Source organism: Bipolaris sorokiniana (genome assembly GCF_000338995.1).
Source record: "Bipolaris sorokiniana ND90Pr unplaced genomic scaffold COCSAscaffold_8, whole genome shotgun sequence".
Lineage (NCBI taxonomy): Eukaryota > Fungi > Ascomycota > Dothideomycetes > Pleosporales > Pleosporaceae > Bipolaris > Bipolaris sorokiniana.
In genome coordinates, this window is record NW_006911902.1 from 1,104,933 (window position 1) to 1,129,415 (window position 24,483).

The 24,483-nt window shown below is 50.9% G+C and overlaps 10 protein-coding genes across 10 annotated transcripts; 5 read left to right on the top strand and 5 right to left on the bottom strand.

Annotated features, from left to right (window-relative positions):
* Nucleotides 1–5,425: 5,425 nt before the first annotated feature.
* Nucleotides 5,426–6,905, top strand: COCSADRAFT_144159 (uncharacterized protein; the record flags this gene model as incomplete). Its single annotated transcript, XM_007702598.1, has 3 exons — nucleotides 5,426–5,668; nucleotides 5,744–5,774; nucleotides 5,864–6,905. 3 exons carry the CDS (start codon nucleotides 5,426–5,428, stop codon nucleotides 6,751–6,753), a joined length of 1,164 nt encoding a protein of 387 aa, XP_007700788.1. The 3' UTR covers nucleotides 6,754–6,905.
* Nucleotides 6,882–9,512, bottom strand: COCSADRAFT_37528 (uncharacterized protein). The gene is made up of 3 exons (XM_007702255.1): nucleotides 9,347–9,512; nucleotides 8,607–9,285; nucleotides 6,882–8,558 (listed from the first exon to the last, which is right to left on the bottom strand). The coding sequence occupies exons 1-3, from the start codon at nucleotides 9,418–9,420 to the stop codon at nucleotides 7,203–7,205; spliced, it is 2,109 nt and encodes a 702-aa protein (XP_007700445.1). The 5' UTR covers nucleotides 9,421–9,512; the 3' UTR covers nucleotides 6,882–7,202.
* Nucleotides 9,513–9,724: 212 nt separating this feature from the next.
* On the top strand, nucleotides 9,725–10,381 carry COCSADRAFT_331550 (uncharacterized protein). Its single transcript, XM_007702599.1, has 2 exons — nucleotides 9,725–10,187; nucleotides 10,248–10,381. The coding sequence occupies exons 1-2, from the start codon at nucleotides 9,862–9,864 to the stop codon at nucleotides 10,366–10,368; spliced, it is 447 nt and encodes a 148-aa protein (XP_007700789.1). The 5' UTR covers nucleotides 9,725–9,861; the 3' UTR covers nucleotides 10,369–10,381.
* Nucleotides 10,382–10,988: 607 nt separating this feature from the next.
* On the bottom strand, nucleotides 10,989–12,727 carry COCSADRAFT_190956 (uncharacterized protein; the record flags this gene model as incomplete). The annotated part of the gene is made up of 3 exons (XM_007702600.1): nucleotides 12,415–12,727; nucleotides 11,126–12,357; nucleotides 10,989–11,033 (listed from the first exon to the last, which is right to left on the bottom strand). Exons 1-3 carry the CDS (start codon nucleotides 12,617–12,619, stop codon nucleotides 10,989–10,991), a joined length of 1,482 nt encoding a protein of 493 aa, XP_007700790.1. The 5' UTR covers nucleotides 12,620–12,727.
* A 159-nt stretch (nucleotides 12,728–12,886) lies between these two features.
* Nucleotides 12,887–14,349, top strand: COCSADRAFT_37531 (uncharacterized protein). The gene is made up of 3 exons (XM_007702256.1): nucleotides 12,887–13,558; nucleotides 13,637–13,925; nucleotides 13,993–14,349. Exons 1-3 carry the CDS (start codon nucleotides 13,124–13,126, stop codon nucleotides 14,253–14,255), a joined length of 987 nt encoding a protein of 328 aa, XP_007700446.1. The 5' UTR covers nucleotides 12,887–13,123; the 3' UTR covers nucleotides 14,256–14,349.
* Nucleotides 14,329–16,431, bottom strand: COCSADRAFT_181981 (uncharacterized protein). Its single transcript, XM_007702601.1, has 6 exons — nucleotides 16,362–16,431; nucleotides 16,244–16,311; nucleotides 16,123–16,191; nucleotides 15,213–16,074; nucleotides 14,930–15,153; nucleotides 14,329–14,864 (listed from the first exon to the last, which is right to left on the bottom strand). Exons 1-6 carry the CDS (start codon nucleotides 16,416–16,418, stop codon nucleotides 14,588–14,590), a joined length of 1,557 nt encoding a protein of 518 aa, XP_007700791.1. The 5' UTR covers nucleotides 16,419–16,431; the 3' UTR covers nucleotides 14,329–14,587.
* A 348-nt stretch (nucleotides 16,432–16,779) lies between these two features.
* Nucleotides 16,780–18,879, top strand: COCSADRAFT_172027 (uncharacterized protein; the record flags this gene model as incomplete). The annotated part of the gene is made up of 2 exons (XM_007702602.1): nucleotides 16,780–16,848; nucleotides 16,900–18,879. 2 exons carry the CDS (start codon nucleotides 16,780–16,782, stop codon nucleotides 18,877–18,879), a joined length of 2,049 nt encoding a protein of 682 aa, XP_007700792.1.
* Nucleotides 18,880–19,403: 524 nt separating this feature from the next.
* COCSADRAFT_119065 (uncharacterized protein) lies at nucleotides 19,404–20,713 on the bottom strand. The gene is made up of 3 exons (XM_007702603.1): nucleotides 20,622–20,713; nucleotides 20,234–20,554; nucleotides 19,404–20,174 (listed from the first exon to the last, which is right to left on the bottom strand). Exons 1-3 carry the CDS (start codon nucleotides 20,655–20,657, stop codon nucleotides 19,506–19,508), a joined length of 1,026 nt encoding a protein of 341 aa, XP_007700793.1. The 5' UTR covers nucleotides 20,658–20,713; the 3' UTR covers nucleotides 19,404–19,505.
* A 495-nt stretch (nucleotides 20,714–21,208) lies between these two features.
* On the top strand, nucleotides 21,209–22,474 carry COCSADRAFT_181984 (uncharacterized protein; the record flags this gene model as incomplete). Its single annotated transcript, XM_007702604.1, has 4 exons — nucleotides 21,209–21,253; nucleotides 21,309–21,319; nucleotides 21,371–21,746; nucleotides 21,823–22,474. 4 exons carry the CDS (start codon nucleotides 21,209–21,211, stop codon nucleotides 22,324–22,326), a joined length of 936 nt encoding a protein of 311 aa, XP_007700794.1. The 3' UTR covers nucleotides 22,327–22,474.
* Nucleotides 22,475–23,105: 631 nt separating this feature from the next.
* COCSADRAFT_331598 (uncharacterized protein) lies at nucleotides 23,106–24,093 on the bottom strand. Its single transcript, XM_007702605.1, has 3 exons — nucleotides 23,815–24,093; nucleotides 23,482–23,749; nucleotides 23,106–23,413 (listed from the first exon to the last, which is right to left on the bottom strand). The coding sequence occupies exons 1-3, from the start codon at nucleotides 24,033–24,035 to the stop codon at nucleotides 23,255–23,257; spliced, it is 648 nt and encodes a 215-aa protein (XP_007700795.1). The 5' UTR covers nucleotides 24,036–24,093; the 3' UTR covers nucleotides 23,106–23,254.
* Between the last annotated feature and the right edge of the window lie 390 nt (nucleotides 24,094–24,483).

A 24,483-nucleotide genomic window follows, 5' to 3' on the forward strand; every position in this document is an offset into this window, starting at 1 on the left:
CTGGAAATAAACGGGGTGTGTCGCCAGTTGGAAAGCTCAGGGAAGCATTTACACCCAACCGCAGAACGACCACAACTCCAGTTGTTCCCAAAGTTAGCACCGAGACCGAGCCTGCAAGGCCAAGCACAAGCGGAGGTGGTATTGGATCATTTTTTGGAGCAAAGAAGCGTGACGCTAAAGTTGCCGATGATTCCCTTCCAGCCTCACCACCACAGATTCTCATAGACGGAGAGACACGATCGAGCCCATCGCCCCGATCCGCGGCTCCCAAACGTATTGTCACAGCCAATCTACCTGCAGCATCCTCAAATTTAATCGATGCCCCCAAGACCTTCATAACTCCACCCACGCCAACTGATGGAAACGCGTCCTCGCCTACAGAGTCAATACATTCTGACCACGGCCCCAAGTCTGCTGCTACGCAGTCAACTTCCAACGTAGCCGCCCCTCCATCGGGGAGTATGATAGCGCACAGACGCGTACGATCAGCGACAAACCCTCCGAGTAAGCTATCACAGTCGTCTATTCCGCCCCTAACTCCTCATCCCGAAGAAGCAAAAACCCCCGGGGGAACTGCTGTCTTGCCATCGTCTCCTGGTGTATCTGGTGGTTTCTTTGCTTCCATATTTTCTGCTGCGCAGAACGCTGCTAGCAACATTACCGACACCATTGCAATCAACCAAAACGCTAAGAACAAAGCTAGCCAACAACAGCAAAAGGAGGAAAAGGAGACTGAAGACGGCGGTGAGGAAGTTATTGGACCAGCCAACGCTAGTACGGTTGCAACAGAAGGCGCTGCGCAGCGTAGACCCGCCGTTGAAACTCTTGGCTCTGGAAACCTAAGCCTCGAACAACTCGGCATTACTGACAACAAAGACGCCATCCCCATGTCTTCTGCAACAAACGTAACCATGCAGGCGGACGAAGCTTCTGCAAAGTCTGAGGACAAGGCTGCTGCTCAAGCAGTCTCGGCCGCATACGCAGGCGACAAGCCCCCGTCGGTAGCTAGCGAGCGCCCACGGTCGCTGACTGCCGTCTCTGGTCAATCAGGAAATGGCGCCGCCACTCCTCCCCGACAAACTGAGCTAATCGACTCGCCAGCGTCGATACAACGACAGGGCAGCGTTCGTAGTCGTATAAGTGCCGGCAGACGGAGACGGCACAGGGGCAGCTCCGCTACCACGGGAAATACACTGGGTGGAGTCATTAGTGCAAGTACAAGTACCCTAGCTCCAAATGCCGCACTGCAAAGCCAGCGGTTGAATGGAACTGGTTTTGCAGTTGCACCGCCCAGACGAAACAAGGAATTCCACAATCTGTTCAAGAGTGTTCCCGAGGACGATTATTTGATTGAGGACTATAGCGCAGCCCTCCAGAAGGAAATCTTGCTCCATGGACGCTTATATGTTTCAGAAGGCCATTTGTGTTTTTCTAGTAACATCCTTGGATGGGTCACCAACCTGGTCATCAGCTTCGACGAGGTTGTGTCTGTTGAGAAAAAGTCCACTGCTGTCCTATTTCCCAATGCTATAGTCATCCAGACGCTCCACGCTCGTAACGTATTCGCCTCGTTCCTGTCGCGGGACTCGACCTACGACCTCATCATTGGCATCTGGAAGATATCTCATCCTAATCTCAAGTCATCTCTCAACGGTGTCACCCTGGACGGATCGGGCGGCACGGGCGACAAGACAGAGAAAGCAGAGTCAGTCCCCAGTGATGACGGATCTAGTCAAGATTCAGATGACGAGGTATACGACGAAGACGCCGAGGACGATGACGGTATAGGTAGTTTCACAGAGCCTGGCGAGGGTAGCGTAACTGGCAGCGAAGCCGGCTCTGCTGTGCCTGTCGAAACGACACGAAAAGTCAGCGGCGCAGTAGCACAAGCTTATGGTGGCGGTGGAGACACTGCCGATGCTGCCAAAGCGGCAACTAATGGGGCTGCTTCTGCTGCACAGGATTTCCCTGGTCCATCAGCACATGGACCTAGCGAGTGCGGTGACAGTGATCAACATTACGACAAACTGCTCATCGACACTACTATCCCCGCGCCTCTGGGTAAGGTTTATAGCTTGATGTTCGGCCCTGCCTCTGGTGCATTCATGCGCAAGTGGTTGGTCGACGATCAAAAGTCTACTGACCTGCAAATGGAAGACGACAAGAAGGGGCTGGGCGAGGACTCAAAAACCTTCAACTATTCCTACATCAAACCATTGAATGCCCCCGTAGGCCCACGACAGACCAAATGCAACATTTCTATGAACTTGGAACAGTTCGACTTGGAGAAGGCTGTGAGTGTGCAGTGCAGCACGGCGACTCCGGATGTACCCAATGGAAGCATATTCCTTACTAAGACGCGATACTGTCTGATGTGGGGACCGGGAAATAGCACGCGCCTGATTATGACATTTACCGTCGAATGGAGCGGAAAGAGTTGGCTAAAGGGTAAGACAGTAACTTTGTCACTGATGATCAGTAATGTACTAACCATAACCAGGCCCTATCGAGAAAGGTGCGAATGATGGTCAAATGTCATACGCCACCTCCCTTACTGCTGCTCTTCGCACGGCCGTAAGCACTACTAAAGCCGGCGGTGGCAAAACTATGGGCAAGGGCGGAAAGGGCAGGAAACGTTCCAAAGGCAATCTCTTGGATGATGCACCCGCACCAACGTCAGTTGCTGCTCCAGTCAGCCAATCCAAGGAAAGCAACTGGGGCGTATTGGAGCCTCTTCGCAGTTTGCTAGGACCATTAGCCGATGTGCTAGAGTCGATCTTCACTCCACAGGTCATCATCTTCATCCTCGGAGCGCTCCTCATGTACACCTGGCTTTTCCGCGGTACCACAGGAGTTACTGGTCCGAACCAGTGGTCGACTGCTCAGAGACAGGTAGCGTACGAAGAGATTTGGCGTCATGAAGAGTCTGATCTATGGGCTTGGCTCGAAGAGAGGGTCGCGTTGGATCGGGTCCAAAGCTCCGTTGTCACCGGTGCAAGGCTTCAGCCGGAAGTCGACACGCAGCAGCGAATTTCGCCTAGAGACATGAAAGAGAGGGACATGGACGAAGCCATTCGTGTGACCGAAGAGAAGTTGAGGGCGCTGAAAGACGCCGTCATCCGCCAGCGCTCAGAGTCGCGCACTGTGAGCCCGAAAGAGGAGCAAACGTAGGGTGCGACCGAACGAGTGCCCAACAGGTGGGCCACTGACTCTTAAAACAAGGGCGCGCCCTTGGTGTAAATTATGCAAGACTTCGCATGGCGACGGCGTCTCTTATTGTTTCCCTTTTTTGTATTTCTTGTTAGGCCGGTATCTCTTGGCGCATTGGTTGGCGCTCGGCCCTGAGGTTTGCATTTGAACTTTCTTCTTATAACTCACCATACAGCGGAGCAACGCCAACAACCTCATGTTCTGTTTCGTTTGTGTTTCCAAAACTGTTTTAACAAACTACCCGCCTCATGCAACTACAACGCAAAGTTGCCTCTCTTATTCTTCCTTGAAAATAAACAGAGTTATTTCCTCTTTTGATCAATTGATTGGTTGGTGAATTCCTCCTTGTTTTACTAGTCCTTGCAATACGTAAGCACTCGTTCCCTCATTCGTCGATCTACTCTATTTTGCCTCTACTCTGAATCAAACAAACGTGCATTGTATGAGGTGTTTTGCACGAGTCACGAACCTCGCTGCAGATCTAGCTGGATTTCCGAGATTGCTTCCGAGTGCCTCCGCGGCATTAACAAGAGTGGTGTGATTCGTCCCCAGAACCTCTACAGCTACATGCATTTGTCTAATCTTGCCAAGGTAACAGAAATATCTGGGACGAGCAGCTACCATAACAAATGCCTGTGTTTCTGTTACCTTCATAACCCATCAGTGTAGGATATACTATGGTTACCGGTAAAAGCTCTTGTACGTAGAGACGCTAAAATTGATAATTAGGCACTTCTTCGGATGACTCTATTGCTAATTTACATATTAGAGAGAAATACGAAGATGTTTTTAACATTCACAACAAAAACCACATTATATACCATATAGCTCTTACTCTCTACCCCAGCCTGTATCATCCACTAATTAGGGACCCACATACAAAGGTTTGACCTGCTCGTACCACCACGGTAGTGTACCGTGTTTCAGCCAACCAACGGTAAGCCACACGTTGAACAAGGCAGCTGACAAGAAATCTGACTTTTGCATAGCAGACACTGGCAAAAGACATAAATCGTTCTATAAACCCCCCGGTTCAACCCCGCAATTGAGGTAGTACGAGATCTTAACCCTATTCGCGGAGCATGTGAACTTGTTTGGGTTCCTGGCTAAATAGGAACGGTGAACCAGAGCATACGATGATCACGCGAGGAAAACAAGTGCCGGCATATGCGATTTGTAGATCATGCTCCCGATCAGCCACCCTCGTAACGAGCTAAGATGATGATTATCCCCATGTGAGATCTGGATCGATCTGGCGTTTCGCCACGTCCCTACATAAATGCCCTGGCTAATACACATTTCTGGGTATAGCGTCTTGGCAAGGCCATCCATCCTCGGCGGGGTCACTTCCCAAACAATCAACTTCGCACACCCTCTTTCACTGTCTTTTCATATTGACAGTCCTGGGCTTGCCACCTCCCCATTAGCAACTCGGCATTTCGCTGGCATTACAGCGATGGATATAGGACACGAACCTCGGTAACCCATGTGAGTGACTAGATTAATGCCACCAATGGTTATTTTGGCTTCGACAACTAAACCCATGCTTAGCAGTAACGGCAGGGTAGGTTTAAGTTTTGTTTCACCTACATTGCCAATCTTTTCTCCGGGGGACTGGTACATGGAAAATCGCTCCAGGACTTCACAGGACAACACCCTGTCAAGGTACATGAGACGCGATCGCGGGGTATGTGTCGCGTATCGGTAATGCATCGCGTTATTTGCCGCTTAGGGACGCAGTGGTCGGCTGCCTCTGGGGAGGGGGAAGGGAGTTCTAGAGCAAGGTCTAACAGTGTGTGTTTAGCTCACCAGTCATAATGATTTGTGTTTATCCATTTTCCTCATTCTATGTGTTGTCCGGGCCGCGGAAGATGTAAGAGGCTCCAATACGGAAGAACTAGAGTTTGCTTCGGGTGAAAAACGCCGCGCCGTGCGGGTACTAAGTATGAATGGATGTTGTCGCTGTGAAGGCAATTCGCCTCCCGTCGTCCGTCAGTTGAGTGACGTGATACGACCAGATTACCCAGCATGCCTTAATATTGGTGAGCAAGGCCCGTGTGGAGAATCCTGAACTCGATTTACATTAGCTTTCACTATACGTTAGCTTTCACTTTTCTTATTATTAGCTGTTACGCCGTCTAGTATATTCTGGAAGGAAGAGTGACACGTTGTTTTAATATACACACCTCCATTCGCAACTGGAGACAGATAAAGTATGCCGGGCACATATCTGAATCCTAATGGCAGTGGCTCCAGCGGCGTTCTTCCTCCGCTCGAAGTGCTGGCGAAATGGCCAGCGCCCAACTACGATGATCCAATCACCCGGCCGAAGGTTGTACCCGCCCTAGCCGGTGTGCTTGGAACAATCATGATTATCGTTGTAGCAGCGAGGACTTGGGCTCGATTCTTTGTACAGAGAAATGGTGGACTGGACGACTGGATAATACTGCTTGCAATGGTATGAAAGAGAGAACCCCTTGTCTCCCTGTCTATACCCCGTCTATTAGTTGCTGACATTCGATCTGCTATACAGATTCCGACAATTGGGTTCACAATAGTGGTATGTCTAGGTAGGTAACCCCAAGAGAAAAAGGAAGAAAGAGAAAAGATGAGAGAGAGTCTTTTTCAATTCCAGCAAGTAACTAACATGAAGATATAGCAACCGAAGTTTACGGCTTCGACCGCCACATGTGGGACGTAACACCCAACCTCTACGTTCCCGAGCGCAAAATCGTCTTCGCCGTCTACCTCCTCTACATCCTCGCCGGCGGACTAATTAAAATCTCCATTCTCCTCTTCTACCGGCGCCTCGACGCGCGCTGCATCCCAAGCACCTTCCGCATCGCAACCTGGCTCAGCATCGCCATCATCACCATCTTCATCACCGCCTTCACCATCATCCTCTTCACCGCCTGCAACCCGCTCGCAGCCTTCTGGTACCAATTCGATGCGGTCCACCAACTCGCTGGTTACAAATACCACTGCTGGGTCAACGAAGAAGCAGACATCATGGCCGCCAGCATCATCTCCGCAGTGCAAGATGCAATCGCCGCTTTCCTCCCTACCTTACTCTACTGGAACCTGCAAATCCCCAAGCGCCAAAAGATTGCGCTGGGAGCGGTCTTCGCATCAGGTTACCTAGTTTGCATCGTCTGCATCGCCCGCGTCTTCGCCATCTACACAATCTTCAACAACGAACTCTACGACTCCTCATGGACCACCTGGCCCGCACTCCTACTCGCTGTCTTGGAAATCCAACTCGGTGCCATTGTGGCCTCGGCGCCCGCGCTCAAGGTCTTTGCTAAACATTATTTCTCGGGCGCCTCAGCGTGGGGCAGTGCGTCCGCACGGTTTACGTATGGGTCCGGCAGAGCGACGGATGGGAGTGTGCGCCAGGGTGAGTTTAGGAAGCAGAGTGATATGGCCAAGTCGGCGTCGACGATGGAGAGGGGGAGAGGGGGAGCGGAGGAGGATGACGAGGAGGGCGATGTGGCGTTGTTGGAGTTACGGAAGACGGAGACGAGGATAGTGGGGATGGTGTGATATCAGTTCTTTGTTTTTGAATTTTTCCCACCCTTTTTTTTTACCCTTTGTGTATTAAAAAAAAGTTAGATTTCACGGCCTCTCTGCAATTTTTATTTTCTTTCCTTGTACATATCACATCCTTTCTTTTCGTCTACTGTATTATCTCTCTCGCTTACACCCTTTTCTTCATTCATTCATTTGTATTGAGCGTCAAGACTAGATACACGACTTGCTACTTTACGTTGGGTCGAAGAAACTCGATAATTTCCTTAATAAGCGGAAGGAAGGGGGGGGGAGGACTGCAGTGTTCAATTAAAGAGGAGAAAAGAAAGTCGCAGGCAGACTTCTCAAGCAAACATCACATCGTCATCTCTCTCTCACATACAAACCCCTCAAGCCAAAATAAATATAGAAAAAGTTTTTGAAAAAGAAAGAATGGGTATCATATTGGCCAGTCTACAACAACCCTACAATTTACTCTCCCTAACCCTCCTCTCCTCCTCCACCGGCAACGCCCCACTCATCCACCCGACCCCTTCCTCCCGCCCATACAACACTCTCTCCCGACCCCCCATTGTACTCCACCAATTCACCGCTACACAACTACGCTCGGGATCCATCTCCCCACTCACGAGAACCTCCCAGAACCTTCGCTTCCCCACCTCGCGCATCTCATCGTCGTGGATCTGATTGAGCAGCTCCGCGCACAGTGGGAGCCACTCGTCCAACAAGGCGATAGGGAGATACGGGAGTGCGTCAATGAGGGTGAGTGCGAGGACTGCTTGTTCGGAGAGCGCGGGGGGCGGGGCGTCGGAGTCTTGCAAGGCGAGGGCTACGGCGTCAGGGGGAAGTGGGGCCGTAGGGGCATTGAGAGCGCGGTGATACACGATTTCCAACAGGGTAGCTGGGAGATCTGGGTGCGTTGCTGAGAGTGGCGATGGGGGCGCGGTAACGCGCATGAGGGTCTTGAATGCGAGTCGGAATTGGCGAGGGGAAAGGTTACCAGGAAAGACGCGGAAGAGGGCGTCGATATAGAAGGGAAGGTGTTTTGCGGTTAGGTTTGCAGATTGAGGGGCTGAGAGGACGGCGAGCATGACGCTGTGAGCGGCTTCGAAGATGGGGAGCATGTTGCGGTTTTCGGCTGCGGCGAGGTAGGGAACTGCGGATGCGACGAGGAGGTCTTCGTTGGTGGAGGGGGAGAGGACGAGGGTGAAGTGCTCGGCTGTGTTGAGGAAGTAGAGGTCGAGGATGCGGTCCAGGGGGTGGCTGGGGATTTGGCCGAGATGCTGGGAGGCAATTGTTTTGAGGAACTTGTCGGCGTGATTAGGATAGGCAGCGAGGATGTCGATGGCGGTGAGATAGACAAAGGTGTGCTGAGAGAAGGACGCTGGGCCTAGCCGTGATGTAATGAAGTAGAGATGGCGCAATGTTTGCAAGGCTTGCGCAGCGAGCAATGGGGCAACGGCATCGGCAGCAAGTGCCCTGTCAGCCAGAGTTCGGTTGAAGACGCCACGGAGAATGATAGTTGTGGCGAACAAGGCAGCCTTGAGAAGGTTCCACAGCTGTGGTGTGGTCTTGTGAAGCGCTTCTTCTTCCAGGTTGGCTGCCTCTTCAGCGGGCTCAATATCAGAAAACTTGTTCTGTCGCCATTGCGTTGTGAGCGCACGAGAAAAACTTGCAATATCGTCCATCATTGTCTGGATAATCCAGGGGTTCTTGACGTTCTCAACTGCATGCGCAATCAGACGCGACAGAGGTCCCATTGAGGCTACAAGCGGCCTATTCATGATTACCTCGACCTGTCTGTAGGAACTCGAGTGTGGCTATGTATGGTCAGCGCAAGATCCTCAACTCATCTACTATAAACTTACACTCCAATCCAGCTTTCCCGACTGAGTCGTCCGTACATCCAGATCCAAACCGCCCAGGAAGTATGCAGACTGAAACCCTTCATTGGAATAAAATGCCGTTCCAATGAGCACAGGGAGTAGCAAATCATAATCAAACTGCATTCTCTCCACATCCCCAATGCACCCAAAGGCATGATTAAGGACCAATGTTATCGTATGGCCTCCCAATCCATCAGCCTCGGAGCGTTCCCTAACTTCAACCAGGGCTAGATTCGTCGCCCGCACAAGCGCAGCTTCTACCCTCTTGCGCATCGCGGATGCCCAATACAAATCCATTCCTTGCTCTTCAAGATTGCCAATGCCAATCAACAAGCCCCCTAGTACAACCAGGTGCTTCCATCGTCGGCTGCGGTCGTCTGCGCCCGCAACTACGGCGCGCACCCATTCATCGAGCGACAGGCCTCCTCCCGTAGGAACCTGGCCAGGCGTAAGTTTAGGCGCCTTGTTAAAGCGCACATCGTTGTGATGATTAATGATTGTCGTAATAGCCGAGTGAAAGACAGAGAGCATGCGCAGGGGCGTCCGCACGCCATCAGGACGGTCCCATAGCGCGGGGGCAGTAAGCAGATGCGAAGTCAAAAGACTAAGGTTGTGCGGATTGCCGAGCGTAGTGAGCAGTGAAGATGCGGTTCCAAGAATGCTGCTTTGTAGTCAGTATATGCGGGTGTGTTCACATGGGGGGACTCGAGATGCATGCATACCGCGGCGTGTCCTGCTGATCTGTATATGTCTGGAGCGAGCGCAGCAGCGTCGATAAGAGGCGATCGACGGGCATGGTTAGGAATTCGAGGTAGCCCGTGAAAGGCTACGGCAGCTGGCGCATTCGAAGGCTTGTTCAGGGCGTCGTCGGAATGCGATGATGATGGGCTTCGGATGTTGACTGTTGCGCTCACGCGCGTCGAGCCGAGGTTGCGAGCTCGGGCCTCAGCCGCCGTCAACATTCATTTACTATGTCCGTGGATCGACGTCACAAGTATGGGGATAGTTAGTTGGACGCATGTGTGTAACTAAACACTGGGTACTACATACTACGGCTGTCGAACTGACTACCAGTCACGTGCGCCAAATGACCCAGAAAGCCATAACCAAACCATGTTGTTGCCCGAATGAGGCGAGTCTAAACCTGAACCCCTACCCACGTCAATTAATTACTTGTTTCGGCCCCTGTCCTCAAGTTTCCCCAACATGACTACTCTTCGAGTATATTCCACTCAATATGGTAGTTAACGAGTTCTTCCCCAGCTTCATCCAGCGCGTCAACTCGGCTGTTCCGCAGGGCTACACCACGCCTCCCTTCCCCTCGCTCTACTGGCCGCTGCCTGCTGGCGCACACCCATCTTTCTACCTCTATCGCCCAGACGACGTCCTGCGCTTCACAGTATACTGGAGTCTGCTTCTTGTTGGCGGTATACACCTGGTTGTAGCACTATGGGCGTGCGGAGTACAATGGCGCAACTGGAAACTCATATGGATTACCGTGCCCTTCTTCACCGTTGTTGGGGGCATTGAAGCGCTGATTTCGGGCGCGATTGTCGGTGGACTGTGAGTAACCACTCTGTCTATGAACAAGGCACAGAGAGCGCATGCTGACTTGGGATTTAGTATTGGAGGCGTCTATCAAGCTGGATATTTCGAAATGTCTACCTGGATACCCTTTGTATGGGCCGTTATCAACACGCTGGTACTCATTCTGTCTTCCTTTGCTATTTACGGTGGTCTCTGATGCGCCGACGCGACTGGAGTACACATCAACGCGTCCACACCATCCTCTGCTGGTAGCTCATAGCGCCGGCCAAGACACGCGACCTTTGCCTGGGCTCGTGGATGTGTTGAAAGCAACGATGTCTTGATAACGTATCGGAAATACTTGCGGGATTGCCCGACAATAGGCGCAAGATCAGCATTCAACGACCCGTCCCCAGTCTCTGCACGGATTTATATTCCCATATAGATCAAAGTCAGCTGCGGAGCTAGTCCAGTGAGATACACCCGCAGTCCCTGACGCAAAGCACACTACATGCACTTTGTCGCAGGCTTATCGAGGGACATGAGAGGTTGCGCGGGCTGAAGGGGAGGATGGAATAACTGGCCATAGTTCCATTGGGACACCGAGTATACGAACATAGACTTTGAGGATACCATTCCAAGAGGAAAAAGGAAGAGACTGAATCGTAGATCATATATTATCTCGAGTCCATCTTAGCTAGATTTACTAAGCTCATACTTAAGTATTCAATCCAACATTACAAGTCGAAAGCTATTCAATAGCTTCGCACATGAACAACGCCATCTGCACACGCCTTTTATCCTGCATGAATCTTAAACCTCTGCTTTACCTGCTTCCTACACATGGGACACTTTGTCGGACGCGCCGGTATATGTCCATGTCTAACTGGCACCACGACATCCGCACACCACTGACACATGACCATATGACCGCACGGCAACACAGCTATGTCCGCCAGCTGCTGGTAACATACCTGACACGCTAGCACCTTGGTCATTTCCTCCTCAGACTTTGGCGGCGGCCGATCTGGCTGGTTATCTAGGGAGACAACCGGGGGTGAGGGTGGTCGAGCAGCGCGCATACGAGCAAGTTCCTGTTCAAAATCCAGACGTATATTGTGCATTTCTGCCAGCGGCTGTGTAGTTCCCCCAGCTATACCAGACAACTGAGGACGAATATGCGACCACCAACCCGTTGCTATAGGGGCAGCTGAGCTGGATTCGCCATTAGGGTTCGCAAATATGGCGCGGATGCGTGCTTCGTCTTCTGCCTGGCTTTGCCGGTACGCAACCACGAGCCTCCGCGCTGCTTCTGTGCCTTCTGCGCCGCTGTTCTCGAAATACGCCATGCGTTCGGCGGAGACGTCGATTTCGCCGCTATTGCGCAGCCAGCGGACTTCGGTTACAGCAGCGTCTTCGCCATCTACGCCTCTTCGCCGCGGGGCATAGCTCCACACTTCAGTTGCTGGCTCCAGGCTCTCAGAGATGGATTGCGATTCCCGCATTACGCCCCAAAGTAATTGTTCTTCGATTTCACGGCGATCTTGCAGTGATAAGCTATCGAGCTGGGGCGCAACCTCTGTTCCCTCTGCTCTTCTCTGTTCGGCTTGGCGATGGCGGTCGTACGCTCGTGTGTACATTTGCGTGAGTGGTGACTCGTAGTCGTCCTGCTCTAACTCCTCGCGGGACCCAAATACACGAGCAAAACGTTCTCGTGCGAGCTGCATTTGTGCTTCTCGTCGTGTCATTGGTCGTGGCGGTTCAGAGGGGTCCTCTTGGATCTGAGGGGTTACCGACGATTGGGGCTCTGTAGGAACAGTTGAATTGACATTCGGGGTTTCTTCAGCCTCTCGAAGCAGGTCGTCCAATGCGTCCTCTAGGCTCTGTTGCGGTTCCTCCGGTCGATCTTCCTCTGATGTCAGCCTTCGCCTCCTAAGCCTATTCTCCGGCCTTAATGCATTGTTCTCTACGCCAGCCCGCAGCTGATCTAATGTTCGGGGTAGGAGACCTGGGCTAACTTCATGAAAAGGCTCGCCTATAACAGCTATGCGCTGCTCTGTGCCATCAGGAAGCTTCGCGATGCGATATCCCTGATGAAACTCCCACCATCGCTCTAGGAATTCGGTCTGATCCGGTATCTCGGGTATGCGTGTTTGCGCAATCTCAAGTGGTGGGTCTGTAGCGGCAAGGCGATTGCTCCAGAACTCTAGGTAAGGGTTAGCTGACTATGACATTGGTTTGGATGCACTGCCGCCTTTCATACCTTTACAGAACCAGCAGTAGCCTTGCCACCTTGTGCCGCGATTTACAAAACCGACTCCATCAATGTACACTCTATATGTTCTTGAATGAACGCGCTCATCGGCGCAAGCACAGCAATTGGGCGTGGAAGTCAGCCTACAGCTGGTGGCAAGCTTGTGCGGGCAATGAATGTCGAGGCGTGGGCAATCTGCGGTCAAAGTGCCCATAATGAGTAAGACGAGAGCGTGGAAGAGAAAACAAGGGCGAACTTTACAAGATGATTAAGTAAAGGCTGGGGGTTTGGGGGATGATCAAAGGGTAAACAGCTTCGTGACGTTGGGCGGGTGGCGGACGCAGACGCGCAGTTAGAGTCGGCTCGGCTGCTTGCCCTTGGGAACCCTGCATAAACCATGGCGGGGCGACGCGTGGGTCGGTGGGGAAAGTGGAGCGTGCCGTTACCGTGACTCCATGCCATTGCACATCCCTACCACTTGGCCCAACGGCCCGTCACCACAACTGTCGGATCCCTGCGATATAGCCAACGTCTTTGTTGGAAGTGAACAAAGCAAAGTGTGTTTCGGCCGGTTCACCACTTAACTTCAAACACTCCAGGCCTATCAATGAAAATTACTTCCCTGTGTAACGTGACTTGAGGTACAAAAGGTCTCTGGTGCCTTACACCGGTGTTCGATCCTATCCAACACTCCCACTAGGCCTACAACACCACCAAGATGCGCGCGGAAATCCATAACTCAAACGAGAGGCCCTCAACCAGGCCATCAGCTGCACTGACGCTAAGAGAATTTAACGGCAAAACCTTGGATCCCCCTCTCCCAGTCTACCTCCCCTGGAACCTCACAGCCCAAGAATTCACACAGATCCTCGACAGTCCCAGCGATAAACCAGCTTTCAAGTTTCCTGCACTTCGAAACTGGCTCTTGGGACTCTTTAGAACTCTGGATGCACAGAAAGATGAATCGCATCCGTTCCATAGGCAGCCGTATCGCTTGGAAGAGCTGACTATTGAGTCTGTAGACTGGTTCGACAAGAAAAACTATACGCGACTTGGATACATGAAGATTCAATCTGAGATCAGAAATGGATCTGGTGACGGCGATTGGATACCTGGATCTGCGTTTTTGCGAGGCGGGAGTGTGGCTATTCTTGTAAGTCTTTGAACCTCTTTCCCTTTTCAATTTCTCTTTTAGCTTTGAATCATAAATAATACTTACAACGTGTTCCAGGCCATCGTACAGCCAACAGATGCCTCTGGCGAAGCCGAGAAACACGTTATTCTGACTGTCCAGCCTCGCCTGGCAGTTTCCAGCCTGGCTTTCACCGAGATTCCAGCGGGTATGCTAGATGACTCGGGCTCCTTTACTGGAACAGCAGCACAGGAGCTGAAAGAGGAGGCGCACCTTCATGTCAAGATAGCTGAATTACTGGACTTGTCTGAACTCGCTTTGGAACAAGGACAAGCTGATTCCTTGACCCCAACCGGCCAGCTACGAACGGCGATGTACCCCAGTCCTGGTAAGACCTACTTTATCCCCTCTCCAAGAAAAGTTAATCTAACGATAGTGTTCTTCTCGCTACAAAGGCGGATGCGACGAGTTCATGAAACTCTACCTGTACCAGAAGCGTCTGTCACGTGCGCACATGGAGTGGCTCAAGGACAGGGCGACAGGACTGGAGAATGAAGGGGAGAGGATAAGACTGAAACTGGTTCCTCTAGAGAAATTTTGGAGAGAGGCTGCGCGCGATGGCAAGGCACTATCTGCACTGGCGCTGTATGAAAATCTTAAGCGACATGGTAGGATTCCTGATATGCCCAAGAAACCGGCGGAGGAGCCTAAGATGTAATCTCGTATTTCCAAAGCAGGGGTTTGAGATTTGAGTAGAAGTACACCACTCAATCACCACGAAGATATTATAGCGGAGAATGAACAAGTAGCCAATTGTGTTCGTTTCCATTATGTACATTACATCTCGTCATTTCCAGACTTGATATCCCAACCAAACCAAATAAGCAGCCTAACCATGTATCCTAATCCATAATTATACAGTGTGTCTGAACTAAACAACCCGCAAAACCACCTGCCTTATTGGAATCAAGAAAAAAAATCAAAACCAGAACCTGCTACTACATATCAGAAAAGTTGAGTAGCCACCCCAAAAATTCGCACCAACATCCTTCAAATCCTCACACCTCCATGCTGCAACTTATCCGACCAATCCGGCCGATACTTTGTCTTCATATGCTGCATCAAATCCACCAATGATGCCGACAGCGCCGCCGAACTCGGCCACTTCCACGACGAAAGCTCCAGCACTAGCAACGCATTTGAGTAAAGCTGAATTAGATTACCCCCGAATATCGCTGGCATGTTTTGTATGAGCACCGTACCCGCGTAGTAGACCCAGTATGGAGTTATGAAGACGTGGATGCTGCCGCAGCTTACTACTGCCTCTCTATATTGGGATTAGCTTGGGAGAATGGGGTAGGAGGTGTGTGCGTGTGTGTGGAAGGGACCTACAAGACATGCCATGCGCTTCCCCAGCAGGGGTTCAGCAGAAGATGCGTCATGTGCAGTGAGAGGCGTATGACAGGTGATAATTCATCTTTCTCATCAAAAAGCGGGAGCAACTTTTTTACGCTTTCTTTGGCTGGGAGATCACCCTTTCGAAACCGGTTTTGCATGCGGAATAGGGAGCAGAGATACTCGGCGGGCTTGTTCTTGTCGAAGCAGAGTTCTGATTCCTGTCGCTATGTGAGTCATGTGGGGAAAGCAGTCGAGAGTTAGGATGGGTTAGACGTACGGGCTCTGGGAATAAGGCGGGACGATCAAGGGTTGAGGCGAGTTGGTTTTCAAGACAGTAAATTGCCATATGCATGGCTCGTAACATTTCAACATCGTTGGGTTCAAGTTCTTGTAGGGCGCGCTTGGATTCGAGGTCGAATGCTAGGCGTCCAGCGAGAGCGACCTGCTGCCCGATATTACCCGTCAACGGATCAAATGAACTGTTGATGGCAAGGAGCAAGACGGAGCGGATTGTGTCAATGTTAGGTTCCAATGTTGCCAGTTCCAGGTGCTCCATAGCGTCGGCAAAGTATTGAGTCGCCAACGAACGATATCTGATTGAGTTGGCTTGGTGATAGGCAAGCCTGCCTGAAGGGCTCCAGCCTTGGTTATGTGGATGTTTTTTGCCCGTGGTGGGAAGAATGTAGCATGCAATAGAATAAATCATGTACAAGGCAAATAGCTCGGTCGAATTGAGATCGGTGGGTAATTCGGGCTGGAGGTAGCGCAGTGAAGGGTCCAGAATAGGATAGAGAGGCTGCACAACCTCCAGATACAATTGCTTAAGCTCATATTGCTTTTCAGGAGAGTCCTTGTTCATGCATTGCCAGTCGTCGAGTTCGTCGTCGGCCCGCCCGCTGCATATGTCGTGTGCTGTGTGCAATCTGGGCGACTTGACTAGACACGACTCTGCACCCAGATAGCGATAGCTGTTTCCAGCCTCTGCAAAATGGTGCTCATACTGCGCAACATCGGGCGTAAAGGCGTCGGGCTTGACATTCACACCGAATGCGCTGCTAATCCCAGGATCAATCGGGGCTGTCGGAGAGGGAAGCTCACTGGATAATCGGCGCACACGATCCACCAGCCCACTGATATAACTGGTGATTCGGTTAGCCGGAGTCGGGAAGATGTGCACGCACGTTTACCTTCGCGGCAGCAATTCGTTGCGTCCGTGGTCGTAGAACATGCACTCGACTCCGGCTTTTGTGCATTGCCTGTGACGGTGAGCGAAAAATGCGCGTCAGGTAGGACGGCGAAATAGTGTACCTGCACTTTGGCAAGAGTGTATCACAGCCGCGGCGACACTCTCGGCACCTCTTGCATGCGGGCAGACTCTGGGGAAGTTGAGTGCACGATCCTCAAATGTGGAGGCGTCTGGGGTTACCTGAATCAGCGCCTCCAGATCGAATGCTGGGGGACTGGCGCTGGCCGTGGCTGCCATCAGGGCCAATATGTAAGAGGACTGGAGGAGAGAAGTCCGATAGCTAGCAGCACATGGGGTTCGAGCTGGGATTCATTGCACCCAACCCCGTCACCAGAACGGGAGATCTGGAACGCAAATCGCATGTCTGGGGGGGCAGGCGATGAGGGCTAGCGAGGAACAGGTGCATCTGGTAAGCCTGGCCCAAACCAGCAGTGATCGGCGGGGGCTGCATCATCCCGCGTGCCCTCAGGTGCTAGCATCTTGTCCCTGGACCACGAAGACCAACATGATAAACTGTCGCCTCCTTTTCCTCCTTTTCCCAGCGCAATGAAATCCACGTCGTTGTGGTACAGACGCCTACCGCTCGTTCTCGACTACCATGCAGAGCCGTACGAAAGTCCGTCGCCGTGTGTTGGCGTGTGCCCGTTGCCGCAAACGCAAACTATCAGTAAACACGACCCTCTCCTGATACCTGTGTCTATTTACTAACAGCGGCTAGTGTGACGGCAAAGTACCCGCCTGTTCGCGCTGCGTCGGTGCGGGAGTACAGTGTGTCGGATTCGACTCGTTGACCCAGCAGGAGGCTCCGCGATCCATCGCCGATTTCTTAGAAGCCCACATTGCAAGGCTGGAGAACCGCGGTGCTCAATCAAATGCCACCTCTTTGGCCCATCCGGCCGCTGCCATGCCGTCGCCTGCAGATTCGAATTTCTCTGACGCAAAGACCACGCAGTGGCGTTCAGACAAGTGTGCTTTTGCTGACAGCCTAGTCAACCAAGTTATGGAAGACATCACGCCGTCATTTCTCGGTGTCTGCAAGGCCCGACCCTTCCTGCAGTGCGTCATCAAGGGTACCAGGCTACCGTCCAAGAAGGGGCCTGTCCTGTCCAATGATCTCAACGAGAACCACCCAAGATCCATATTGAATCCACAACAAACCAAAGGTCTTTTCTATGATCTCATGCCAGATGAGGTTGGTGCAAATAAACTCTTACGGAATTATCTCGACCGGGTCATTACGCAGTACCCTATTTACCATCGTAACGATGTGGCCAAAGCCTTCAAATCCGTCTACGACAAGAGTTCTCCAGCCTCAGATGCAGGCGAGGACTCATTCCGCAACCGCTACATAGTCTGCATAATAATGGCCATATCCCTGACCACTAGTGCACGGAACAATGTGTGCAAAGCAAACGACCTCGCCTATCAGCTTGTTCGGCACGCCATGCAGTGGATCCCTGAAGTTGCGACCAACGACATTCCTGGACTGCAAGCCATTCTGCTTTTGTCTCAGTACATCTTCTTGAACCCCAAGATGGCAGACTTGTGGCTTCTGACAGGCCTGATTAGTCAAGCAGTCATTGACCTTGGTCTTCATCAGGAACTACCAAATGACGCCAAGATCACTGCATACGAGCGCGACATGCGACGTCGCATATTCTGGTGTGCGTGGGAAATGGAGGTTGGCGTATGTTGCATCTTTCTACGGCCCGCAAGTTTGCCTATCAGACAGATCGAAGTCGCCTTCCCGTTGGAACTAGACGACACTGCCATCACTCAGTCTAGCATATTGCCTACTGGGCGCATATCGAAGTTCACACAACGCATAATTTGCCGGTTTCGCCTGATCGAAGCAGACATCATATCAGTCTTGTGGCATGGCGATCCTGTTTCCGACGAATTCACGTCCCTGGAGCAGTGGATTCAGCAATGTGTCGAGAACATAACGAATTGGCAAAAAGAAATATATGCTGCAGCCAACGCCAACGCAGACCAAAGCCTAAATGCACGGTGGACCGAGATGTGCCTGTACTCAGACATTGCAAGCCCATACATCTTGTCACTGTTGAATCGCACCTCACGCCGAATACCCAACCCGAGCAAGGAGCAAATGATGATTGCATTAGTGAATGCTGTCAGAGTTGCCGATGGCTACTTTCAACAATCCGAAGCAGAGGCTGGCAAGATCAAATACGTCTTCCATCCATGTCATCATGTTTTCAATTGCGCCCTCATATTCCTCCAAGGCCTGCAGCGTTGCAAACGAGACATCGCACGTCACTACTCATGGCAGCAAGTGCAAGATTGGATGCACGTCTTTTCAAAATGCTTCTTATCAATCTCTGAACGATGGTCAGCCGCGAGGAGATGCTATGAAGAATACGAACGATTGCTATTACCAGTAAAAGCCGAGTACCTGGAGTATTTGGAACAGAAGACCAGTCTTCATCCACCATCATTTCACAAGGCTAAATCGGATGCGAGTAGTGTGAGCGAATATCAGATACCGCCTTCTGGGCTTACTGAAGTTGATGAGGCTTATCAGTTTTGGACAATTTTCAATCCTACCACTTCGACGGTCGATGGCACGGACCCAGTTGGGACTTATCCGTATATCAACCTACCACCCCAGGACTGGAATGCGGAGTTTTCTTTGAATGTGAACGACAATGCAGATCTGATATTAGAGGCATCATGAAGACACGGCGGGTTTCGTTCATATCTTCCTACGCCATAGATTTTCGAGTTTCTGGATCAATAACTTTATCATTTCGCTATGGAGTACCGTCATTTTGGTGCCAGGGATGCTGGGACGTCTTAAAATAGCCACTAAGATGCCGACAGAGACTTCTAAAATGGGTATTGGTGGAAATCGGCCTTTCCTCATATATAGAGTATTGTTCGCCCAACTGCTAGTGCAAGCCTAGGGGAATGATCACGCATATTGCCCATTTTCCACCCCAGAGCCTCACCTTGTGGCTCGATTTCCACCACGTCAAATCCTCATTATACTCATCACCATTGGCGACGGGAATTCTCGCGCAATTAACAGACCTCGGCTTTCTAATGGCCAAATCCTCGCCTAGCATTGTTGTAAAGAATACAGTCTAGCATACGCTTGGAAGTGTTTTGCAGGAAACCTCATGTATCTGGGGTTGAAAAGCAGCCTTTCTGTAAAGGAAAACATGGTGCAGTATAGCTAGTCGATGTAAAACAACAATTCTTCGTCGCAAACTTTCATAAGGCCATGATGCGCGGGGCCATGCAACATGAAGCTTATATCTCCTTTTCAGTACGACGCAAGATATGTGATATTTTCCTATTTCAAAGTTCCAGATTGATCGTCTCCTCTACCTCTGTTGGCCTACCCATCCTTACAGCCGCCTTCTTATGCTTCAAATCCATTACAATGTTGAAAAGCGTTCCACTCCCAGTCTCCTCCGTCTCAACCCTGCATATTGAACCCGGTGCATTTTGTTCGTCTTCAAACAATTGACCCACTTGTTCCCAGCTGGAGTCTTCACCCAAAGCCGTAGCATTTTCAGTCATAGTTTGAAGACGAGTCAACGAATCTTTTAGCCATACTGTATCGGTTTCGCCCGGGTGTTCGAGAAGAAGATGGTTCGTATGAGTGATTTTTCCAGTGGAGTCTGGCGACAAGCGAACGAACGTACTCTTGGTAAACTCCAGTCCCACAGCTGTTGTTGCGTCGGCTATGAGGATGTGGGCTGACGATGCCATTCCGAGACTTTCTAGGGCCCGCACTGCTTCGTCCGCGGATTTGCTCTCTAAAGCCATGCGCAGGCCGAAGTGAGCGGGCATTTGAGTAGAATTTACACCGTGTACTTTTATCGCGTTGAATAGAGTGCCTACGCCACAGCTATTGAAGCCGATCTTTCCAATGATGCCTGCCTCGGTGACCTGGACGATTACTGGCTTATCGACTTGAGTGATTTTGGTAACAATGAGATTTTGCTTCTGCTCCGTCATCCACTTTTGCATGTCAGCCCGTCTATCTCGCCTCTGGTTTCTTCTTTGAACAGGAGACTCACATCCCAGTTTTGCGCCAGCCATGCGTGATTACTAGTGTGCCATGAGAGCGCTGTGCATCCATCGCTGAACAACCCAAAATTGATCTCAGTCCGGACATTCAACGCCACAATGTCTAATAAATCGCGTCTAGAGCCGTCAGCGATACCTTGCATCTCTTGATGAAACATTGGCCATTGCGCTTTAGCTCGCTGCTCAAAAACCGAAGCGTGTTCTAGCACCTGTGGCCATCTTTGCTTGCAATTCTTCAAAAACAGACATGCATAAAACTCAATGCTCCGATTGATTTGTAGTTTTGCAGCTTGGCCATGCTGGTAGCCGATCTATGCAGAAGTATTAGCAGAGACAGTAGGAGTAAGTCGCAGAGACGAAAATGACGTCACAACCCACTTGGTACGGCGACCCTTCACACTCGACGAACAACATGGCGTGGAAATCAGCCCAGAACTCCTAGGTTAGAAGCAAATCGACGTAGTGGTCTGCACAATCATACATGAACATGGAGCTGCCAGAGCCATCTACGTCAACTTCAATGCAGGCGACGCTCTCGGCAATGCCGCCTTTGCCCCGCCTTTTACGCGCTCGATTCCGTCTGACTTATCGCCTGCAACTATCATGCCTTACATTCGCTTATCTGGGTATGAATCTACAGTTGTTTCCACGTAATGTGCTGCACGAAGACGGATTTGGCTGCTGGGCCGCTGCAAGCTAGTTTTACGTACAGGCAACATAGTATAGTATCCGCTTTCATGACGAGTCCTTAGCATATCTGTGGCTCTACGGACCACACGCGGTGGAACAGAAGTGGCAGGGTAATGCCAATTGACCGGTATGTCGGTGTGTCATGCTTGTTGCTATGCCACCGGCTACAGTGGTTGAAGGGCCTTGGAAAATGATAAGAAGGACATGTAGCCCAGAAACGACCTGCTCATGTAGGATCTCCTTGCAAATCCAGTAAAGACATTTATCTCATCACTATGCCGAAACGCGTTTTGTGCTCATATGGTATCGATATTGATGCAGTTAGTGATAAGCATGAAACTTTTTAGGACAGGGCTGACTGCCTGCCCATGCTAGGTAAGCGGATGGTATGTTCACTTCAGATAATACCTAGTCTCTTTGACTAACATCACTCCAAGGCTGAATACTAAGAACGGAGACCCAGCCAATCCAACCGATATATCACGCGGTGTTTTTGGTGCAACCGTTGGTATCGATCGCCTACTCAAACTACTAGACAAGTACCAGATCAAAGCCACATGGTTCACGCCAGCACATACAGCAGAATCATTTCCAGAGCAGATCCGCAAGATAATCGACCAAGGTCACGAGATAGGCCTTCATGGCTACACTCACGAGTTTGTCTCGACACTCAGCGAGCAACAGCAACGAGACGTACTGGCAAAGAGCATCCAAGTCCTAACCGACATGGTTGGAAAAAAACCCCGGGGCTGGACAGCCCCAGCCTGGAGCACCAGCAAAGAAACCGTAGCCCTCCTCGAGGAATTCGGCATCGTACGTTTTCCTATCCACCACCCCTAAACCTTCCCAAACAAAACATACAAATATCTGACTTTGCACAACCCCCCAGGAATACGACCACTCCTTCATGCACCACGACTCCCAACCCTACTACCTCCCCTCCCCGCACCTAACCACCGCCACCACTACCTGCACCTCCCAACCCGCCTCCCACTGGATGCACCCCATGACCGCCCTCGTCCCCTCCTCCATCGTTGAAATCCCCGCAAACTGGCATCTAGACGACTGGCCGCCCTTCCAGCTCTCGCTCTCGCAACCCAGCACGCACGGCTACGTCGACACAGCCACCATCGAGCGACTGTGGAAGGAGCAGTTTGAGTATTTGTATCGGGAGTGTCCTCATGATGCGAGTTTTTGTTTTCCGATTAGTATTCATCCGCAGGTTAGTGGGAAGCCGCAGGTGCTGCTGTTACATGAGCGGTTTATTGAGTGGGTTAATGGGCATGAGGGGGTCGAGTGGGTTACGATGGGAGGGATTGTGGATGAGTACAAGGCCGGGAGGGTCGGGGGTGCGAGGGTGAGGGGTGGAGTTGGGGTTAGGGCGAAGTTGTGAGGTGGCTGAGATGGGGCTGTGGAGGCGCTGAGGCACCGATGATTATCGGGTGAGGAGTTTCTTTGATGGTTTTTTCTTTTTCCCGTCTTTTTGCGGAGAAAGGCTAGGAATAGCTACCGGCATATGATGGTATTGTGTTAGAGGCGGGCGGTGCGATGCATGTCGTGATATGTGCCGCTTTCCTGCATACCCGGTATGCATGGCTGCTCCGCTTTGATGCAGCATGCGCATGGGTCATGGAGAAGAGCGCAGCATGGGCTGCGGTGAAGTGCGGTAGTAGCGCTTATCCAGTTCAAGAGTGGGGTTGGCAAAACTAGTGTATACTGAATGATATTCTACTGGTATATCTGATACTTTTTAAGTCTGTGAATCTATGCTCTTGTCGTTCTGAGTTGATGCTGGACCAAGTGTGGATTCATAGCTCGTCTTTACATTCTTGTAGTACTGGATTACTTCGCTTGTACTACCTATGGATATTTGTTCTCGGAGAAGTAGTTAAGCCTGAAGATGGAGCAGCAATACGTCTCCTGATGTTCGGCTCCAATTGACCTTCTAGTTTTGTAAAGCGTCACTGTAACAGCAACGGTATTCTACATTCCCCCTCTTTTATTGTCTTGCTGAATTGAAATATTTTTGGAATTACTTTAGAGTGAATTACGATGAGTCAGGTCGGAAGTGAAGAAGGTATAGGTTACTGAAGCAATGCTGATGTGGAACTCTTGATATGCTGACATTCTTCAGTCGTTAGACGATCACATATCTTCTTGACAACACAACTGTCTCACGATCATACCATCTTCCAATTATCAATTAATAGATTACAATCCAACTAATCAGATATACAGTTCGAAGCCTATCCCCGACTCAAACCGTCCAGTCTTTTCGCCTACAACAGTCTCTACCCAAACCACAGCCAATCATACCAACCTCAAAGACAATAAGGACCAACAGAGCTCGACCGGTTAACATAGCACGTTAGGTTACAGCACTTACCCGGGTGATCCATATTGCAGGGTTGGCCCGGCGCAGCACATACAGGTGGCTGGCTCTCGACGCAAGCAGTTGCGGTTGTAGTGACACTAACCGTCTATTCATCATCAGCCCGTATTCTTTCATATTTTTCTTTTTTCTGGGAGTAGGATTAACAAAACTTACCGGTGCAGGCGCAAAAGTCGTAACAGTAGTAGTGGCAGTAGTAGAAGGAGACTTTGGCTTCAGGCAGAGACAGCGACACGCATCAGCGATCTTTGCAGCAGGGAAACGTGCTACTTGGGAGGGAAGGTTTGTGCGCTTGTCGACCTTGATGCGGGTGCCTTTGTCAAAGGTCTCGATTTGGAAGTGTTTGGGTGGTAGGAATGCAGCGCGCTTTTGTTGGCCGCATTGGGTGCTTGTTACTGTGACTACGGCGGTGCTAGTGGTTGTCCTGGGAGATTGTCAGTAATCGTTGTGATTGAAGTGCGTATACGCGTTAGCTCCAAGTAGACTTACACGGGGGTAGGCGTGATGGTCGCTGTTACAGTGCTCGTTGTGGGTCTATTGATATATTCGCGGCAGAAATTTGTGCCTGGTACGCCGAGTTTCTTCAGGGCGTTGAGGATTTCATTGTCTTTTGTGCAAGTAGCGGCTTGCTGGGCTGCCGCTGTTGGTTCAGGGATAGCGACTCCGAGTACGCTGGTCGCGGCTATGAGGATGAGCTTGAGGGCGAGCATGATGGAGGTCTTCTAGGTGGGTTTGGAGAGAACTGCTTATCCACTAAGCATATGGCCGAGCTCGTTATATATACATTATGCTATAAAGTAGTGCAAATTACACACGATTCAGAGAGCTCGACTAAAGGGTATTTGGCGTCTAGCTCGCTCATATTCTTGTAGCGCTTTTTGTCGTGGCATATTGGTTTCCTAGTGAGGTCCTCAAGATTCGTTAGCGTACAGCCTCACGAACCCTTTAGGTAAGTAGGCGAGTCGTAACATAACATCAGATAAATATACGCTATTTCTCGGTAATCTAGGATGCGATGGCACTTCAGCCCCTGAAAGGGAAATTCTGTTCGCTTGTTTGTGCTCAATCTGGCCAGTAGACCTTCAAGCTAGCCGATGTGGCGCAATAATGGACGAGTCTCGCCAGGTATCAGGGGGTTACCAACTACCCATAGGACCT

Coding starts and splice junctions, on each gene's coding strand:
- COCSADRAFT_119065 (XM_007702603.1), bottom strand. CDS start 20,657: ATGTTGTTCGTCGAGTGTGAAGGGTCGCCGTACCAA. Junction 20,555..20,621: donor GTGAAGGGTCGCCGTACCAA/GTGGGTTGTGAC, acceptor ACTTCTGCATAG/ATCGGCTACCAGCATGGCCA. Junction 20,175..20,233: donor GGCTGGCGCAAAACTGGGAT/GTGAGTCTCCTG, acceptor GACATGCAAAAG/TGGATGACGGAGCAGAAGCA.
- COCSADRAFT_331598 (XM_007702605.1), bottom strand. CDS start 24,035: ATGCTCGCCCTCAAGCTCATCCTCATAGCCGCGACCAGCGTACTCGGA. Junction 23,750..23,814: donor ACCATCACGCCTACCCCCGT/GTAAGTCTACTT, acceptor ACAATCTCCCAG/GACAACCACTAGCACCGCCG. Junction 23,414..23,481: donor CGACTTTTGCGCCTGCACCG/GTAAGTTTTGTT, acceptor GATGATGAATAG/ACGGTTAGTGTCACTACAAC.
- COCSADRAFT_331550 (XM_007702599.1), top strand. CDS start 9,862: ATGGTAGTTAACGAGTTCTTCCCCAGCTTCATCCAGCGCGTCAACTCG. Junction 10,188..10,247: donor GGCGCGATTGTCGGTGGACT/GTGAGTAACCAC, acceptor CTTGGGATTTAG/TATTGGAGGCGTCTATCAAG.
- COCSADRAFT_181981 (XM_007702601.1), bottom strand. CDS start 16,418: ATGGCAGCCACGGCCAGCGCCAGTCCCCCAGCATTCGATCTGGAGGCG. Junction 16,312..16,361: donor ATCTGGAGGCGCTGATTCAG/GTAACCCCAGAC, acceptor CAACTTCCCCAG/AGTCTGCCCGCATGCAAGAG. Junction 14,865..14,929: donor GGAAGCGCATGGCATGTCTT/GTAGGTCCCTTC, acceptor ATCCCAATATAG/AGAGGCAGTAGTAAGCTGCG.
- COCSADRAFT_37531 (XM_007702256.1), top strand. CDS start 13,124: ATGCGCGCGGAAATCCATAACTCAAACGAGAGGCCCTCAACCAGGCCA. Junction 13,559..13,636: donor GCGGGAGTGTGGCTATTCTT/GTAAGTCTTTGA, acceptor AACGTGTTCCAG/GCCATCGTACAGCCAACAGA. Junction 13,926..13,992: donor GGCGATGTACCCCAGTCCTG/GTAAGACCTACT, acceptor CTCGCTACAAAG/GCGGATGCGACGAGTTCATG.
- COCSADRAFT_37528 (XM_007702255.1), bottom strand. CDS start 9,420: ATGCCCGTCGATCGCCTCTTATCGACGCTGCTGCGCTCGCTCCAGACA. Junction 9,286..9,346: donor GATCAGCAGGACACGCCGCG/GTATGCATGCAT, acceptor ACTACAAAGCAG/CATTCTTGGAACCGCATCTT. Junction 8,559..8,606: donor CGGGAAAGCTGGATTGGAGT/GTAAGTTTATAG, acceptor GACCATACATAG/CCACACTCGAGTTCCTACAG.